This window comes from Salmo salar, chromosome ssa17 (assembly GCF_905237065.1).
Source record: "Salmo salar chromosome ssa17, Ssal_v3.1, whole genome shotgun sequence".
NCBI lineage: Eukaryota > Metazoa > Chordata > Actinopteri > Salmoniformes > Salmonidae > Salmo > Salmo salar.
This window is the reverse complement of record NC_059458.1, coordinates 26,635,090-26,655,514: the sequence shown is the minus strand read 5'-3', so window position 1 is coordinate 26,655,514 and position 20,425 is coordinate 26,635,090. Positions and strand designations below refer to the sequence as shown.

General features: G+C 43.2%; 2 protein-coding genes across 2 annotated transcripts; both read left to right on the top strand.

The window, feature by feature from the left end:
• Positions 1-116: 116 nt before the first annotated feature.
• LOC106575783 (nuclear receptor subfamily 4 group A member 2) lies at positions 117-4,108 on the top strand. Its single transcript, XM_014152466.2, has 8 exons — positions 117-267; positions 409-493; positions 719-1,611; positions 2,057-2,186; positions 2,335-2,486; positions 2,622-2,824; positions 2,967-3,145; positions 3,244-4,108. The coding sequence occupies exons 3-8, from the start codon at positions 724-726 to the stop codon at positions 3,498-3,500; spliced, it is 1,809 nt and encodes a 602-aa protein (XP_014007941.2). The 5' UTR covers positions 117-267; positions 409-493; positions 719-723; the 3' UTR covers positions 3,501-4,108.
• Positions 4,109-12,944: 8,836 nt separating this feature from the next.
• Positions 12,945-20,395, top strand: LOC106575781 (tubulin alpha chain). The gene is made up of 4 exons (XM_014152463.2): positions 12,945-13,122; positions 18,181-18,403; positions 18,550-18,698; positions 18,882-20,395. Exons 1-4 carry the CDS (start codon positions 13,120-13,122, stop codon positions 19,854-19,856), a joined length of 1,350 nt encoding a protein of 449 aa, XP_014007938.1. The 5' UTR covers positions 12,945-13,119; the 3' UTR covers positions 19,857-20,395.
• The last annotated feature ends 30 nt before the right edge of the window (positions 20,396-20,425 follow it).

Here is a 20,425-nt window from a genome sequence, read left to right as displayed (position 1 = left end):
TCCACCCTTGGAAGGGATTGGTGCGCGTAATGCTCGATGACGTCCAGTGTCTTTGGCACGTGGGCAGCGGTATTCCGACTCCGAGCCACATAAACAAAGGCACATTGTCAGTGTCAACCGCGGCCAGTCTAGTAGCCAGTTGGGGAGGTGCATGGCCATCTGCCCCGTTCTCTTCACAATACTGCATTTGCACTTGGATATGGATACAGCAGAGAAGATGTAATCCTCTAAACTGATGTATTCTGGTGCACCGGGTGACAGTTTAAGGTATTGGTTTAATTGTCTTAAAATTCATATTTTGTTTTCAACAGTATAACATTAATGTGATCAGAAAGTAATGACCTGCTTATAAATTCATATCTTTACAGGTTTGTAATTTTTGTGACAGATTTTTTTCGATTTCTTTAGCAGGGAGCAAAATCGAGTGGATAATATCATAACTCCAGGAAGTGATTCGGACATTGTGTCTTTGAAAATAGTCATACAACTGAAGGTAAGACCACAAATAATGTTGGAGACGTTGCGCCTATTATAGATGCAATGCTTTTACTGTTGGCACTTGTTCTAGAGAGTGGTGACAGAATAGGATAATCATATACGTCTCGTGCGCTTTTACGCAAACATTCTAATTTACGTGCAATGCATCTGCATTGGATGGGATTATGGCTTGACAAGGAGATCGATTTATATAAGTATATGTCTCCCTCTCCCATTATAGCAGCTATGCCGTGCGTCCAGGCTCAGTGCGGATCGTCACCTCAAGGAGCTAGTCCCGCTTCGCAACAGAGCGCAAGCAGCTTCCACGCCGCTGGAGAGCACCACAGCCATAACTGCGACTTCCTAACGCCCGAGTTTGTCAAGTTTAGCATGGACCTGACCAACACAGAAATCACATCAGCCACTATCACCAATCTTCCAAATGTGGGTGTTTTCGTGGACAGCTACTGTAACAATTCGAACTATGACGTCAAACCCCCTTGTCTATTCCAAATGCCCCATCCGGGGGAGCAGTCATCCATCAAAGTTGAGGACATCCCCATGTACCACCAGCAGAGTCACCACCACCAGCCGCATCAGTCCGATGAGATGGTCACTCCCTCCGGGTCCGTTTACTACAAGCCCCCCTCTCCACACACACAGACATTCCAGAGTCCACCCAGCCATGCGTGGGATGATTCTGGATCTCTGTACAGTTTTCACCAGGACTACTTGGCGGTGGCGCACAGGATGGAGCAGCGGAAAAATGCCATATCCAGATTATCCTTGTTTTCTCTCAAGCATTCCCAAACCGGTAGTCCTTTGTCGACGTGCCAGATGAGATTTGACGGGTCCCTCCAGGTGTCCGTGAACCCGGATACCTCAGGCAGGTATCATGGCTTGGAGAGCCAGGGCATCTTTGGTTCCAGCTCCTTAAGGAAACATCACAAGGTGGGTTCCCCCTATTCGTTCCAGCTCGGTCACGGACATCACTTTATGGATAACCAAGCACCGTCGCCTCCTAGCAAAGGATCTCCCACCAACACCGATGCTTTATGTGCCGTGTGTGGGGACAATGCCGCCTGTCAGCACTACGGCGTGCGCACCTGCGAGGGCTGTAAGGGATTCTTCAAGGTATGTTACATTAAATATCTGTGGGGATTGTTCTACATTTAGAACTAACGGTCAACTAACATTCCATTTAAATGTATTTTAATATTTAGGCTACTGATTAATTGTGTTGTTTATTGGCTCCTGATACAATCCCTTCAAAATCAAGAACCTTCATCTCCTTGCCATGCCAATAGAGGACTTGGAGAGGGTAGAGGGTCCCCAGGAAACGTAATATTATGAGTAGCCACGGAATTATATTTACCCACTGTCTGCCTCGTCCGCTGTTGTGATGCATTATGCAGCTGGGAGAGTAGGTGGAAGACTGCAACGCCCTGGCTGTTCATTTCCCATTGTCAATATGCGTAGCAAAAGCTTTTTAATTGCTATCTTTGATCAATGTATCAAAGCTTCAGGTGGAAATGCATCGAATGGCAACTAAGGTGTTCTCCTCTGTGTTTCTTCACAGCGCACTGTCCAGAAAAATGCCAAATATGTGTGTTTAGCTGGGAAGAACTGTGCAGTTGACAAACGCCGGAGAAACAGGTGCCAATACTGCCGTTTCCAAAAGTGCCTTGTCACGGGAATGGTCAAAGAAGGTAAGGTTTGTTCTACTTCTTAAAACGCACAACTTTACGCATTTCCTTGAAATGTATTTACACATTATTTGTAAGCAGAATGTGTTTTTCAAAGCATAATAGTAATTATTTATACTAAACAACTTAAATTATATTTTTCATTATTCAGTCGTCAGGACTGCCAGTTTAAAGGGTCGACGGGGCCGGTTACCCTCCAAACATAAAATTCAAGACCCTTTGTCACCTGTCAGCATCCTTAGCGCTCTAGTGAGGGCCCATGTGGACTCCAACCCCTCATTGTCTCGACTGGACTGCTCCCGAGTAAGTACGAGCCTCGATCATGCAATCCCCATCACTTTGCGCACCAGTTCATTAATAAAATAAGTCATAAAATACGTTTTAAAAATATACTGTTGAGCATTGGGTTTATGAGTTCAACTCAACATCACCTTCTAGTTCCAGAATAATGCTGACAGCCAAATCACCGGAGATGACACGCAACATGTGCAGCAGTTCTACGACGTCCTGACCGTCTCCATGGAGATTATCCGCGACTGGGCGCAAAAGATCCCAGGTTTTACCGATCTGCCGAGACCGGACCAAGATCTCCTCTTCGAATCAGCCTTCCTGGAACTCTTCGTTCTGCGTTTGGCTTACAGGTATCTTATACAATAGCATAGCAAAAAGCGCACATATATAAATAGTAATTTTACTCACAACAATGACGCGCGATAGTATCCATTTGATCTTATTGCCAAGTCGGTATCCGAATCCTAATCATGCGATGCTATCATATTACAGGTCCAACCCTGAGGAAGGGAAGCTCATCTTCTGCAACGGATTGGTTTTGCACAGGCTTCAGTGTAGGCGCGGCTTTGGAGACTGGATTGACACCATAGTGGAGTTCTCTGCAAACCTTCAAAGTATGAATATAGACGTTGCAACATTCTCCTGCATATGCGCCCTTGCCACAGTAACAGGTAAGCTAATGAAACCCTATCCCTAAATCCTGAATCTATGCGCCTATAATGCCATTGGGTTACGTTTTGAAACGAATTGCACCCTGTCATTGTTTCAGAGAGACATGGGCTGAAGGAGCCCAGGAAAGTAGAGGAACTTCAGAACAAGATGGTGAACTGTTTGAAAGACAAAGTGACTTTTAACGATGGAAGTGTCAGTCGACCAAATCACTTGTCAAAACTCTTGGGAAAGCTGCCTGAACTTCGCACGCTATGTACACAAGGTCTGCAGAGGATATTCTACTTGAAACTGGAAGACTTGGTCCCTCCACCTGCAATAATAGACAAGCTTTTCCTCGATACGTTGCCCTTTTAGGTGCCATATATCCTTTCATCATGTCAGATAGGCGAGGTTAATATGGCAATTTTTTTGTTCCTTATATCACGCATTATGCATTTTCTCTCATATTTATTTCCATTGTTTTTGTACCTCTCTTCATAAGAGCGCTTGATCACGTTTATAGGCCTACATGTCTGCATTGCCAGATAAAAAAAGAGACAACACAACATTTAAGATGTTTTTAATTTAAACAGAATGAAGAGTTAGACAATATTACAATATCGTCGATTTCTGAAGAACATGGATGTCTTGAACTATTTGGTCTTGCTTTGAATTGTGAGTATTTTAATTTGATAACTAACCATTTTCGATAACTATGTTGTTGTATGTAGACACTGGATAATGTATATGGAACATATATGCCTGGAACGTATACAGATTTATTTTTTATCAAATCATTTATGGGAGATGTTTTATGTAGGCTATTTATTGTCTTGTCACACCTGGACTGTGGTTATATTGCATTTGAATTAATAACGTATACTGCTAAATAATCTAACGTTTGTAAATGTGTTCGTCATTTTGATTGGTCAGGGGCTTACAATGTCAGGTTTTTCCATTCAAAATAAAATTCATGCCGTTTATTACACTTTTAAATGAACAATTATTTATGATGGCAATTTATAAGGATTTCTGACTTTATTTTAGTTGCTGAAATATCGTCATAAATCATGAAACATGGTAATGGGGAAATATGTTGTTAATATTAAATAGTCGGCTACTAAATATAGTCCTATTTTTATTGTCCACAGATTTGTCTGACAATCATTGATTGATTAAGGACTAGTGTAACAGATGTGAATCAAATATTTGTCATCAGATGGTCAGACGATAAGTTCCAAATAACGACAATAAAATGAAACCATATTGTATAACCAGACCTAATGTAAAATGTTACCTATTCCCATCATACTGTAAGTTCTCATAGAAATAACTTTTCTCCTACACAGTTTCCTCTCCAGTGAAGTGAATGTTATAGCCTATTTTTCTACTAAGTGTGATTCTCCGGCAACAACAAGACGAGGAAAGGTCATTCTCAGTAGAGGTTGAGTTGAATATTGACTACGTGCTCTGTTATCACACATGGATTTATCATGAACCAGAATGTCAATCAAATAACAATGTTGTCAAACCGTTGTCGTTTAGCGGTTTTATAATATATGCCATTTAGCAGACGCTTTTATCCAAAGCGACGTACATTTGACATATATGGGTGGTCCCGGGAATCGAACCCACTACCCTGGCGTTACCAACTGAACTAAGAAAGATGAAATAAGACTCACGTTATGGACCGTGGTCCCCGGAATCGAACCTACTACCCTGCGCTACCAACTGAACTAAGAAAGATGAAATAAGACTCACGTTATGGACCGTAGGAACAAATTGCTGGAGTGTGTGATTTGACCTGCTATATAATAGTCTACATGACATTTCCAAACCAAACCCTCAGGATAGGATTGGCATTAAAGAAACATGCAAGCCAATGTTTTTCAGTGTTGGCATGTAAGTAAACACATTGTGTCCTGAACTAAACATTTCACAGAAGAACTAAATAGCATTATATAGGTATGATTTCAGCTCCCTATATGTACAGTCTCTCTTCCAGGGAATGATAGAAAATGCCTATTACACATTGGTGGAGGGCATGTAGATGAAAATTGCAGATTTTCAAATATGACATCTCTTCTGTCCTGTCTGGAAATGTGAACCATTGATTCTATAGGCAGTAAAAGGTCTTATAACAACTATTATACTCACAAGAGGGTTTAATAGGCTGGAGATCAATAGAAACGCTGCTCTCTGTCATGCAGGCTGAAATGCTAAGATAAAGTAATCAATATTATCTGTGAAATGTCACATTTATGATAATGGAGTGGATGAAGAGTGGCAGGCAGGGGCCATCCCAGAAGGATGGGCACTTGTTAGCATCAAACACCTTTCAGCCAGGCCTACAACATCATGAATGGTAAATGCGTGTGTGTAGGTGTGTGTGGGGGGGAGGGTGTTTGGGGAAAGCAAAAGTCTTGATGTTGAAGGAGGAAGATTCCAAACAGACCGTTCCATTCCAAATTGATTTGACGTAATCCATTGTACAATAATCAGTTATTAACCACAACTTTTTCATGACAGCTATTTTCTAGGCTTGTGTGACCCTTCAAGTGCCATGCCATTCTGGTAAGGACGATAGCTTATTTTAGGAGTAAAACTCTCTAGGGATTTCTAGGGGTCTGAACACTTCTGTTGTGGTCTGTGTGGCCCACCTTGATCTCAGTGTAAAGCTGCTTTCAAAGCCCCTAAGCCCTTATCACGGCCAGCCCAGACTCCCCTGCACCCAGGCCACCGTAGTGGCCCTGCATGTGTGAAAATACCAGGATTTCATCTATAGCAGATAGGGAGCTGAACACAAACAACCCAAGCCTCTATCCAAGTCGATGTTCTGAGACATGAAACAAGGCAAAAGTTTGGAGTGATGAATATGAGGAGCTTGATCAAGGTAAGTCAAGACATTAGAATGAGTCTTGCTTCTCAATGTTCTCAATGTTTAGGTTACTAAACCCCTACAAGCATTACAGTGTATTTTCTGTGGAATTGCCCACTGGGATTTAAATTGGCTTAGCAAGCAACTGTGCATCCCTAGAGTTTCCAAACAATTAAAAAGCATTACCTCACCCTGAGGACAATCCCCAATCTCAATGCGTATAAATCATTATAGAAATCCTAGAACTGTGAAGACAACCAAGTGAATGCACTGGGACCAAAAATCATTCTGGACATTTCTAACACCGGCCCATTTTGTCACTTGAGGCCCCCATTACTCGCCAAATAATGGTCATTTTGTGCAAAAAAAATATTTATACAGGCCCACTGGGCTAAAGATGAACCAGTCCATCTGGAATTGACCAGAATTGCCCTATATCCAGTCCGACCTTGCCACTGAATCATTTTAGTTGAGAATCAGGAGGCATCTTCAGATACTTTACAAACACAGACATCCTTACCTCTCTTATTACCACAATATGACTTTTTCTGAAGATGAATTTTCAACCAAACAGCCATGAAAGGATTTGATTATGATTGGTAAGCAAGGAGAAGGCATCGTTTATAATTACTCTAGTGTTAATGGTTATCCAGACAATTGAAGATAATTGGAAAGGATTAAAATTACCCTTGATGGGTCAAATCCTACCTTGTAATACTTGATACACGTGAACGTTTGGGTTACCCGAGCTAATATGAAGTCAGGACACTTATATAGGACACTTGAAATATAATCACTGGATTGGACAACAGCACTTGGGGGAACCAGGGAGTATAGGATGAATACACAAGCCCATCCTGCTTGACTGTCTGGTGTAAATACACCACTTCTTTCCCAAAATAATTATTGTTTTCAAACCCTTGATGATCCGTTTCATTACGAGATACAGATTGTAATAATAACATTCATTACATGTTTGCGTACTTCAGCCGATATCCTGGGACTGTGTAGCAATTAAACAAATTCTAATTAATCATTACCCACATTTCTATATAGCAGGGTACCTGATCAAAGAGACAGGTTTTTCCACATTAGATTAATATGCATCACACAGTAAATGGAGCAGCCAACCAGCCATCCAATAGCCTCGATGTTTAATCTGATTCTCATTTTGTATCTTTGTAGTTATGCGCATGCACACACACACACACACACACACACACAAAAAAAAACTCCATTACAGAGAGTGAGCTGGTGTGTGTGAGGTCAAACACAGACCCAGAGTTTCTCGGTTTGTCTAATAGGAGGGCGGGTCCACAGGGAGGAGTGATTCTATTTGACCAGAGGTTGGCCAGACTGCAGGGGACACAACCTTCCATATCTCAATCTGTATGCACAGGGCAGGATTCTGACCTGGCTCCATTAGGGAGCTCACTCTGATAGCTCCTCCAACCTGCACTGCAGAGAAATCAGAAATCACATTGCCCCTGTGCTGCAGTGGAAATACTTTAGTAGCACAGCAAATCTACTTAGACCCTGTTAATTCATTATGAACAAAACATTTAGATTTCTGATAGTGACCTACATTGTCTCTCTCAGAGTGTATTATTGCACAGTGCAGGACAGATCCCCCCTCCCCCAGTGTCTCCCTATGGTTAGTGGTTTAGCAGTAGGATCCTACTAGGCATTGCCTGAGGCAGGTACAAGCACTGGGGTGTTTAACTGGCTAATGTATTCTGGTCAGTTAACCACACAGACATCACTGCTAATAGGTTTTCTATCTCTCCAATGTCCAGACCAGCAGACCTGGACATGACTGTGAAGCAGTAAGATCACTATGGTATTCAACCCATGGATGCTGTTCATTAGATTTAACCATAAAAACAATGACAAATATCATTGTTGCCAACATGACTCAGGAATGACTGGTTCAGAAATCCACAAAAAAAGGTCTTCAGTGAAAACAGCACTTCCTGTAGCCCTTTCCTGCAATCAAATTTCCCTCTAGTGGCCTCATGGGTGGAATGTTATAAATATTTTCATAATTAGTACTTTCTTTTTACTGCAGAAAATCCAGTGTTTCTATGTAAACGGTTGTTATATTTCAGTCTTCTGTGATGGATAAAAAGTGTAAAATTGGGATGCAAACTGACAATGTAGTATATTTCAACTCTATATCTGACATAGTACAGGTGACTTCTTTTTTTTTAAGCCCATAACTATCAGGAATCAAGGTAAGACCCAAGTGCAGATGTTTATTGTAACCACAGGAGCAGGCAAACGACAGGTCAAGGCAGGCAGGGGTCAATAATCCAGAGCAGAGGTCAAGGTACAGGACGGCAGGCAGGCTCAAGCAGAGGTTGGTAATCCAGAGGTAGAGCAAAGGAACAGGACAGCAGGCAGACTCAGAGTCAGGCATAGGTCAGGACAGGCAAAGGTCAAAATCAGGAGGACAAGAAAAAGAGAGACCAGGGAAAACCAGAAGCTGAGACAAACCATGTTGTCTTGGAAGTGACGTTGTCTTCATATTAATATATTACAAGAACCTGTATGAAGACTGTTGTCTGACTGGCTGAGGTGGGTCTGTAATTGTTTATTTCGCTGCTATTGGAGCCTTAAGTCATTTTAGTATTGTTTTCTAATGTACAAACAAGACGAACTGCAAACAGACACACAGAAAACACAGGTATAAATACACAGGGGATAATGGGGAAGATGGGCGACACCTGGAGGGGGTGGAGACAAGCACAAGGACAGGTGAAACAGATCAGGGTGTCACACATAACCATGTTTGTGAGGTGTATACTTGCTTCAAAGTAGATTTGTTTAAGACTACCAAGAATCACTTTGTGTGGTCCTGACCCTGATTTGGCCCACTGCAGTAAAAGGTTAATTTGTCCTCCTCACAGGGAGACCCTGGTAAGGTAGGAGAAGTGGGGACCCCAGGTGGTATTCAACCTATGGGTGTTGTTCTTCAGATTTAACCGGAAACCATGACAAATAGAATTGTTGACAACATGACTCAGGAGTGACTGGTTCAGAAATCCACAACAACAAACATGTCTGCAGTGAGAACAGCACTACTTCTAACGCTTTGCCTGTTACAAGAACACACAACACTTCTTGGGAGGAATCTGCCCATAAGCAATATGTACACTCTAAGAAAAAAGAGTTTGAAATGGGTTCTTCGGCTGTCCCAATAGGAGAACCCTTTTTGTTTCCAGGTAGAACTCTTTTTGGTTCCAGACAGAACTCTTTTGGGTTCCATGTATAATCCTCTGGGGAAAGGGTTCTACATGGAACCCAATATGATTCTAGTTGGAACCAAAAGGGTTCTACCTGGAACCAAAAAGGTATCTTCAAAGGGTTTTTCTAAGAGTGTAGTCACAGCATGAGATGGAGACTGGGAAACAAAGAGCTTTACCTGGTTGGTCTGTTTCTGTATCTGCAGGTAGATGATTCAGCATGTATGAAAGGATGAACTTGGAACTGGGTGCCCTCTATCATAGAACAAATATATGCCCCATCTTCTTCTTCTCTTGAAGCCTTTGGGCCTATACATTGACCTTTGACATATGAACCTTACACTGGGGATCTTGTTTTCTCATCCGCTCTTCCTGGTTAGATAGAGGTGGTGGCTTGAAAGTGGTTGCTGATGCTTAAAAATATTTGGATGCTATTTCTGCTTTGAGAGAATATATACAGAAAGAGTACACTGAGATGCAGAAGAAACCTCTCTGAGATGTCAATGTGAAATAACAGGAGACAGGCCCTTTAGTAAAAGAACACTGTCAGTGATTGACATGGCACACAATAGCCCCCATATGGGATATCAGTTTACACTCACATTCATGTTCTAGACACCAGTTTACGTTCACATTCATGTTGTAGACATCAGTTTAGGTTCACATTCATGTTCTAGACATCAGTTAGGCTCACATTCATGTTGTAGACATCAGTTTACATTCACATTCATGTTCTAGACATCAGTTTACACTCACATTCATGGTCTAAACACCAGTTTACGTTCACATTCATGTTCTAGACATCAATTAACACTCACATTCATGGTCTAGACATCAGTTTACGTTCACATTCATGTTCTAGACATCAGTTAACACTCACATTCATGTTCTAGACATCAGTTCATGTTCACATTCATGTTCTAGACATCAGTTTACGTTCACATTCATGTTGTAGATAGACATCAGTTTACATTCACATTCATGTTCTAGACATCAGTTTACGTTCACATTCATGTTCTAGACATCAGTTTACATTCACATTCATGTTGTAGACATCAGTTTACATTCACATTCATGTTCTAGACATCAGTTTACATTCACATTCATGTTGTAGATAGACATCAGTTTACATTCACATTCATGTTCTAGACATCAGTTTACGTTCACATTCATGTTCTAGACATCAGTTTACATTCACATTCATGTTCTAGACATCAGTTTAGGTTCACATTCATGTTCTAGACATCAGTTAGACTCACATTCATATTGTAGACATCAGTTTACGTTCACATTCATGTTCTAGACATCAGTTTACGTTCACATTCATGTTCTAGACATCAGTTAACACTCACATTCATGGCCTAGACATCAGTTTACGTTCACATTCATGGTCTAGACATCAGTTTACGTTCACATTCATGTTGTAGACACCAGTTCACGTTCACATTCATGTTGTAGACATCAGTTTATGTTCACATTCATGTTGTAGACATCAGTTTACGTTCACATTCATGTTCTAGACATCAGTTAGGCTCACATTCATGTTCTAGACACCAGTTTACGTTCACATTCATGTTGTAGACATCAGTTTACATTCACATTCATGTTGTAGACATCAGTTTACGTTCACATTCATGTTGTAGACATCAGTTTACGTTCACATTCATGTTCTAGACATCAGTTTACATTCACATTCATGTTGTAGACATCAGTTTACGTTCACATTCATGTTGTAGACATCAGTTTACATTCACATTCAAGACATCAGTTAGGCTCACATTCATGTTGTAGACATCAGTTTACGTTCACATTCATGTTGTAGACACCAGTTAGGCTCACATTCATGTTCTAGACATCAGTTTACGTTCACATTCATGTTCTAGACATCAGTTTACATTCACATTCATGTTGTAGACATCCGTTTACGTTCACATTCATGTTGATCAGTAATCAATGCTCATTATGTGGCTAGGCTGTAAAGAAACGTTTTCTTGCTATAGATGCTACAAAACCACCATACCAGCATATACACAATACTATATAGACAAATGCTATATTAAAGAAAGAAAATAGATAGAAACTCGTTTCAACCCATAGCCAGTGGGTTAGGGTTTAAACACAAAGCCAGTGGTTAGAGTTTAAACATATGGCCAGTGGGTTAGAGTTTAATCACAAGGCCAGTGGGTTAGAGTTTAAACATATGGCCAGTGGGTTAGAGTTTAAACACAAGGCCAGTGGGTTAGAGTTTAAACACAAGGCCAGTGGGTTAGAGTTTAAACCCATGGCCAGTGGGTTAGAGTTTAAACCCATGGCCAGTGGGTTAGAGTTTAAACCCATGGCCAGTGGGTTAGAGTTTAAACCCATGGCCAGTGGGTTAGAGTTTAAACCCATGGCCAGTGGGTTAGAGTTTAAACCCATGGCCAGTGGGTTAGAGTTTAAACCCATGGCCAGTGGGTTAGAGTTTAATCACATGGCCAGTGGGTTACGGTCTAACTCCAGTACATAAGATAAGGGGAAAGAAATCCTTAGCCCCATAGTGTCCACCGTAGGAGGGAAAAACGATGCACATGAAAAAGATTTTGATCTATCGTTCCGTCTATCTCAAAATACAGGGGGGGGGATTCAGGATGAAGAGCCTATCTGGAGAAATTCAGGCCTTGTTTGAGGATTATAACTTTTTCATTCATAGCCAAAAGCCAGAGAGAAGGGTCCTCTAATGCCTCAGGGGCCAGGGCCTATAGCACAGCTAACCACTTTGATAGGAGAGATAAAACTGAGTTCAACTGCATCAAAGTTAAAGTATTAAAAGTGTATCCTCTCAACTTTCATTTATTAACCACAGAAACAGATGTTACTGGAATCACAACTGCCACCTTGTTCATGCACGGAAAGACAGCTCCAAAAATGATCCCTTAGATACAGAACTAGGATCATTTTATTCTCCTCAATTCCTAATGGAGAAATTAGGGAGGAAAATACATACCTGACCTCAGATCAGTGGGATCCCAGGGACAACGTTGACCTATTTTGTTGCAGACAGAAGAGCGTCTTCGTCATGGTAAGGACCAACAAGCAGAACACTAGACAAGTCTGACATCTAGTGGCGAACAAGGAGCAACAAAACCCGAAGGCAGTTCATTGCACAAAGACAGAGAGGAAGAGGTGAAGCGAGAAGATTTACTCTGGCGAAAATCTGTCCACGTGATATAAGCCCTTTTTGTATGGGGGGGGGTCTATAAACGAGTGTTGAATTACGTGAGGATTATTTGGTCGAATAGAAGTTTCGTAATGTTTAGGCTGTACTGATTGTACTGATTTAAGTGGATGCGCGTGGCATTCCGGCAACAATTTAGTTGTGCCTGTTGGTCACGCGCTCTCTCATTGGCTAGAATGGTCTCGTCTGCCTTCAATCATTGGGGAAATGTAATTACATTGTTAGAGCACTCACTCGGCTATCTTGTCAATATAATATATCATCTTTGGTACAGCTACCCTTTTCTGTCCTGTACTTTCCTACCGAGCCTGAGGTCTAATCTGTGTATGGAGAGTTCGTTTTGCATGGCCCGGTGACTGGGGATATCAGTTAAGGGCCAATGGAATGGTCTAAAATATCCAACTACGCCTACTTAGAATGCTCTAAAATACCCAAATCCGCCTAACCGGGGCACCGGGCCATGTAAAACGAACTTGACCTATGAGAGAAGAGGGAGTGTCCAAAACTCCACCCCCGCCCTTCGCAGTTTATAAAACAGATTGCAGTAACACACGCAGTTAAAACATACTCACGGAGACCCCATTATAGGTTCACTGTGAGAGGTTATAATACGAACACTTTTATTTTTCTACGGAAACGAAGACAAACAAAATCAAAATGGTAAGACCTATATTTATTTTTTCAACATTGCCTTCGACGCATTGGTTGTAATAATGTAAAGGTTGAGCGTTGTATGAATTAGGCTACATTTCTAATGTTTTTGTAGTCCATCCTGTATAGCATAACATTACTGTGTATAATACTTCTAGGTACAGCCTACGCTACGGCCCACCTGTTTTTATAAAATATTTTGTTCTGATAACATGGTGCGTCATGATAGGAGTATCCATTTTGCTGCGCGTTCAATTTAGCGCGCCGTTTGGCTTTTCAATTCAAACACGACTGGCGCAGTAGACAAAACTATTACTAGAATGCATTTAATTAAGTTGAGTCACCTGAGCTTTAATTGTCCTATTTCATAATAATCAATCAGTTCACAGGTATCTGCATTTATGATCAAGTTTTGTCATTTGGCGCTTGAAGCAGCTTCCTGCCATTTTGAATGGTTAAAGGAGTTACCCGTTTCCATATACAGTGGCCGTGGGGCCAGTGTGGTTATGGGTGTGTTTATTTGCTCTGCTGGCTTTAAATGCTGATGTGGCTCCCACAGGTCCGTGTGTATTCTGATGGGTGACTGTAGCCTAGTCAGCTACTGTTCCTGTTGCTCTAGTCTACTGCGCAAAACTGGGAACGTTCTGTCTATGTAGTGCGTTTCTGTCCGAACAAATGGTAACGACTACTAATGAACCACAGATCTACCATCTACTGGAGTATGGCAGATTACACCTACAATGAGTTTAAAATAAAAATAAAGGATTAATTGTAATAGTTGTCCCAAAGTAACATTTTCCCACCACAAGTTGCCACATGGATGTTTTTAGGACATGGCTCACATTTTATTACCTTACATCCTGCCCATATGATTTAATCATAAAATATGTCAAGAAATTAGACTTAGACCTCTCAGAAATCTTTTGACTATGCATACATGCTTACTCGTGATAGGGGAACCTTCAGTAATCTGACCTGAAAGGGAAATCTGAGGTTAGGAGTGACGCAGAGCCCAAAGGCTCAGCATTTCAGACTAGCACATGGCAGACTGTCTGATCATGAGGTTAAGGTCTATACTACTACATGTGGGTGAAAGAGCCTCTATGATCCATTCCAGCTCATGTACTACTCGGCTCATATTGCGGAGTCTTCAAACAGTGCACTCGCCTGTTCTTAATTTTGCTCATGACTAAAGATTACCATGGCATGGGGGAGTTTCTTTTGACACCTGTCATCTAATTTGAATGTTATGAAAGGAGAGGGAGTTTTTTGGGGGGGGATGTGAATTCCAAGCCATATGTCTTCCCGCATAACACAAGGCCCTCTTTGCACTTTGAAACAAAGCCCCATAAGGGACAGAACAGGAAGCTGGAGGGGGGTTGCTTCCTAGCTACTGAACAAGCCACAAGCGGTTAGTCCATCAGCCATGTTGGTGCCAAGTGTCTCAGCGGACTTACAGTTGCACAAACAATTTGTTAATCTAAACTGTACTCTACAGTCTATCGCCATACCATGATTTCAAAATACAGGAAATGAATACCATAACCTAGCACTGTACCTGACTGCCCTATTTGGTAACATTAACATTAATGGCCTATTGCGTCATGAGCAAACGGTCACTGAATCAACTAGGTATCACAGTTACACATAGGCCTACACTAGGCTTACCAACAGGGTTTCAAGTGTGTGTGTGTGGCTTAGCAAATCAGGGCAACCCCTGACAAATGCAACATGATGGAGGTTAGTTTCTTGAATCTGGTATGAACCAGGGACTGCCTGAACATCAACTCTGACTGAACTAGAGGTTCAGGACACCATGTGGTTGTTCCCACAGAGAAAGGGGTCAGTGGAGTAGACCGGGGTCTGGAGGGGCTACACACAGAGCAGGGGGATGGGGGTCATGATTGACACCTCCCTTTAAATAGCTGGCTGCAGTGCTGACCTAGCTGTCATGCCTAAACTAGGCACACACTCACATCCCTGTGTCACCGCCCCTCCCCCACCATCCACCCTACCCAGCTTGTTCTGTCAAAAGAGGAGGCTGGAGAAATGGCTGTGACAGTAGTGGCCCCAGTCTCTACATGAGTGGAGTCATAACAGTAGTACAATATGTGTGGAGGGGTGTAGCAACATGCAGGTGTAAGACCTTGATGTCACGAGGACCTCCCTGTAGTAGATTCAGATCTGGAGTGAAGTGAGGTTTTCTAATGTTTCCTTCACATCCTCTTACTATACTGGAAAAAATAATTTCAAATATTTTACTGAGTTACAGTTCAAAAAAGGAAGTCCTATTCCCATTATGCGGATTCTTCCATTTTGAAATAATTGCCCCTGATACTACTAAAAGTTAAACCTAGCTTAAGGGGTATATTATTCTACCAGAGGGCAAAGCCTAGTTGGCTGGTGTCTGTTCTCCTGTTACTGTGGCAGGTGGTCTTGTTTCTAGCTGGGCCTTCTCAAATCGCTCTGATTCATAAGTACTGCCAACACATACACCCGCACAACATTCCCAGACTCGTCCTCTTGGCATGTCACTGTCTCGTAAACATATCTTCCTTGACTTTCTCATTTCTCTTGACTGTCTCGCTCCCCATTTCCCATCTCTCTGTATAGTAAGCCAGTTTGGACAGACTGGTGGTGTGAGTGTACGTAGCCAGATCTGCCTCTGGTGCACTGCTATTCAGAAATGATAAGCTTGTTATTATCAGCTTCACTCATCCTTGGTGACGCTTTCCCCTCGTCCTGTTCGCTGGAAATACTTCAGTAGGGTGTGGAGGGCCTTTTGGCCTTGACGCTTCTTTTTCGCATTGTCGCTACTCGCCAGCTCCATGACGTGCTAAGGGTAGACACTTACCAAACCTCCCAGTTCGGGCCTTGAGTCTAGTGAGGTCTAATCAGACTTTGCTTCATTGCAACGCTGTAATGTTAAACAAATTCACAGAATTGTATAATCTCTAATGACCTCGGTCCAAGTTGACATTCCAATGAGGGGGTGTATCAATAATCTAGTGGCATCCTCCTCAGGGTTGTGGAGCCTAAATGACAGGAAGAATATAAGGAGAGTAGGCTGTAATGGACTAGTGGGATGCACCTTGTGTTAACGCATTCAGCATGGATGTTTCTTTTGTTAATGCTATAAGAGTCTAATCGACTGGATGGTGTCACTGCAGTCTAGCCTCAACTATGCTGCCGTCTGCCAGTACTGCATTGCAAAATTGACTCATTTCTCGCACACCCACACAACCTTCTGTTTGGTTCTTAGTGACTGTAGATATCAAGTGCCGCCTTTATAAAATGTGTACACTACATGACCAAAAGTATGTGGACACCTGCTCTTTGAACATCTCATTCCAAAATCATGGGCATTAATATGGAGTTTGTCCACCCTTTGCTACTCAACAGCCTCCACTCTAAGGCTTTCCACTAGATGTTGGCACATTGCTGTGGGGACTTGCTTCCATTCAGCCACGAGCATTAGTGAGGTCGGGCACTGATGTTGGGCGATTAGGCTTGGCTTGCAGTCGAAGTTCCAATTCATCCCGAAGGTGTTCGATGGGGTTGAGGTCAGGGCTCTGTGCAGGCCAGTCATGTTCTTCCACACGGATCTTGACAAACCATTTCTGTATGGACCTTGCTTTGTGCACGGGGGCATTGTCATGCTGAAACAGTAAAGGGCCTTCCCTAAACTGTTGCCACAAAGTTGGAAACATAGAATCATCTAGAATGTCATTGTGTGCTGTAGAGTTAGTTGTCCCTTCACTGAAACTAAGGGGCGTAACCCAAACTGTGAAAAACGGCCCCAGACTAAAGTCGCTGAGCTCTTCAGTAAGACCAATGTTTGTCTATGGAGATTGTATGGCTGTGCTGATTTTATAAACCTGTCAGCAACTGGTGTGGCAAAAATAGCCGAATCCACTAATCCGAAGGGTTGTCCAGACTTCTGTGTAAATGTAAAGTAGTGGGTGTACAAAACATTAGGAACAACTTTTATAATTGTTCCACCTTCTGCCCTCAGAACACCTCAATTTGTCAGGTATCAAGCATTCCACACTGATACTGGTCCATGTTGACTCCAATGCTTCCCATAGTTGTGAAGTTGGCTGGATGTCCTTTGGGTGGTGGATCATTCTTTATACACATACGTTGAAGTGCTTGACACAACCCGGTGTGCCTGGCATCTACTACCATACCAGTGTCATAAGGGATCATAGCTTTCATCTGGTCAGTCTGTCATGGAAAGAGCAGGTGTTCTTAATGTTTTGTACACAGTGTAGATCAGTTAACATGGTTCAGGCTAGGTTAATGGCTATGTCAATACCGGTAGTCGCACGCTGAGACGTGGCTAGGCTTCTGAGACGGTAGCTGCATACAGTTCAGTATTAAAGTAGGTCAGATGATCGACTCACTGCAGAGTTGGCTAAGCCATGCATAGTCCCATTTCAACACACTGCAAACAAATTGGGTCACCATGCAAATATACACGACTCATAACTTTGGCTCATAACTCCGGTGGCTTGTTTTTAACTAGCTAGATCATGCCGCCCACTGTTTTCAGGCCCACCTGTCCTTTGTCACTCAGTCATGGGCAGGTTAGGTTTGTTTCCTCTGTTAGTGTAGAGCAGTGGTTCCCAACCTTCTGTTACTGTACAAACTGAATTTTGCCCTGCCTGAAGTACCCCCTCATGTGCGTTTTACCAGTAAAAGCCTATGGTCTCATGAGTCTTCTCAAGTACCCCCTGTGTATAGGCTAAGTGCCCCTAGGTAACCTAGTACCCCTGGTTGGGAACCACTGGTGTTAGAGTGCTGCCACTTGGTGGTGAGAAACAGCAGTAAAATAAGTGTTAAAATGGATGCCCAAATCCTTAATCGACCTCAGACTGCTATGCACTGAGTGGTTTGGAGGGGTGCTCCATTTATCATTGGTGACATTGAAAAACAAGTGTTACTCCATCCAGTGCAGACTGCTGTCAATGCATCAGATCCTTGTGTAGTCAATATGTTTTGTACCTGTTCAAAGAAACCATCAATTAATTGTTTGACTAACCCTACATTTCCTGGTCTCTCCAGCGTGAGTGCATCTCTGTGCATGTGGGTCAGGCTGGAGTCCAGATGGGCAACACCTGTTGGGAGCTGTACTGCCTGGAGCACGGGATCCAGCCGGACGGGACCATGCCTAACAACAAGGCGGTCGGTAGCACTGACGACTCCTTCACCACGTTCTTCAGCGCCACGGGCATCGGGAAATACGTGCCCCGCGCCATCTTTGTAGACCTGGAGCCCACTGTCATTGGTGAGTATTGGAGGGATCTGGCAGAGAAAATGCACTGACTGATTGACACTGGGAATGTGTAGGAAGAGGTCTTCATCAATATGGTGGTACAGTTCAAAACAAGCATCAATACCAGACTAACCCTAGTCTGTTCCCCTTTCTCTCAGATGAGGTGAGGACAGGTACCTACCGCCAGCTGTTTCACCCTGAGCAGCTGATCTCAGGGAAGGAGGACGCAGCCAATAACTATGCCCGTGGCCACTACACTATCGGCAAGGAGATCATCGACCAAGTACTGGACAGGATCCGTAAACTGGTGAGAGAAACTGTCAGATTTGATAGATTCAATGGTGATATTAGGATAACTCATGGATTTTTCATGAATGTTTTATGAGAAAGGGTTTTAGCCTTGACTTGCATAAATCTAGCCTAAATGGGTCTGATCAGAGCTTGGACTTTCCTTCTAGAAAACATGTTGATGAGTTTTCTGTCTTGACAGGCTGACCAGTGCACGGGGCTCCAAGGGTTCCTGGTCTTCCACAGCTTCGGAGGTGGTACCGGCTCTGGTTTCACCTCCCTGCTCATGGAACGTCTCTCAGTCGACTTTGGGAAGAAGTCCAAGCTGGAGTTTGCCATATACCCTGCTCCCCAGGTGTCCACAGCTGTGGTGGAGCCCTACAACTCCATCCTGACCACCCACACTACCCTAGAGCACTCCGACTGTGCCTTCATGGTGGACAATGAGGCCATCTACGACATCTGCCGTAGAAACCTGGACATTGAGCGCCCGTCTTACACCAACCTCAACAGGCTCATCAGCCAGATTGTCTCCTCCATCACCGCCTCTCTCCGCTTCGATGGTGCCCTTAATGTGGACCTGACAGAGTTCCAGACCAACCTGGTGCCTTACCCCCGCATCCACTTCCCCCTGGCCACCTATGCCCCTGTCATCTCAGCCGAGAAGGCCTACCACGAGCAGCTCTCTGTGGCTGAGATCACCAACTCCTGCTTCGAGCCCGCCAACCAGATGGTGAAGTGCGACCCTCGCCACGGTAAGTACATGGCGTGCTGCCTGCTGTACCGCGGAGACGTGGTGCCCAAGGATGTCAACGTGGCCATCGGCAACATCAAGACAAAGCGAAGCATCCAGTTTGTGGACTGGTGCCCTACAGGTTTCAAAGTGGGCATCAACTACCAGCCACCCACTGTGGTGCCAGGGGGTGACCTGGCCAAGGTCCAGAGAGCTGTGTGCATGTTGAGCAACACCACAGCCATCGCTGAGGCCTGGGCGCGTCTCGACCACAAGTTTGACCTGATGTATGCCAAGCGGGCATTCGTGCACTGGTATGTGGGTGAGGGCATGGAGGAGGGAGAGTTCTCTGAGGCCAGGGAAGACATGGCTGCCCTGGAGAAGGACTATGAAGAGGTAGGAATCGACTCATTTGAGGAGGACGAGGAGGGAGAGGAGTATTAGGAGAAGAGGAGTTCAAAGGAGGGATGGGTCCTCGGTCGGCTTATGTATCACTGAGAGATAGAACTGCCTTTACTTGACCATGAAGTGGGAAACGGCCTGCTCCTTCCCTTGTCGAATATCATCAATCATGTTTTCTTCACCAAAGACCCCACATCCATCCATGTCTGAATCTTTTCCTAGAAGGTTGACTATGGAACCATACAGAACCTTGAAGATTAAGCTGTCTCCATTAAAGTTTCCTTTAAGTTCATGGTACTTCTGTGCTTTCAGATCTATCCTAAACACTAAAGTTACTGCCAATCAGAAAACAAACTAGCCAACTAAACCCCATGGTGTTGGGTCTTAATGAATGTAATTCAGTAACTCTATCTTGGAGGATTATTCTGCATTGCATGTTAAGTTACCCCAAAATAATTTATTGGTTTTATCCCTACAGATTCTATTTTCTTTGCCATGTGTTATTTTAAGAGTTATCACATCAGGATACTGTTGTGGCTGTATCCCCTCCTTTGTAAATAAAGTTGTTTTATCTCAGTTAATCCTGTTTTCACCTCTTTCAATGGTTATGA

Coding starts and splice junctions, on each gene's coding strand:
- LOC106575781 (XM_014152463.2), top strand. Junction 18,404..18,549: donor CCTGGAGCCCACTGTCATTG/GTGAGTATTGGA, acceptor CCTTTCTCTCAG/ATGAGGTGAGGACAGGTACC. Junction 18,699..18,881: donor TGGACAGGATCCGTAAACTG/GTGAGAGAAACT, acceptor CTGTCTTGACAG/GCTGACCAGTGCACGGGGCT.
- LOC106575783 (XM_014152466.2), top strand. CDS start 724: ATGCCGTGCGTCCAGGCTCAGTGCGGATCGTCACCTCAAGGAGCTAGT. Junction 2,487..2,621: donor CTCGACTGGACTGCTCCCGA/GTAAGTACGAGC, acceptor ATCACCTTCTAG/TTCCAGAATAATGCTGACAG. Junction 3,146..3,243: donor CGCCCTTGCCACAGTAACAG/GTAAGCTAATGA, acceptor TCATTGTTTCAG/AGAGACATGGGCTGAAGGAG.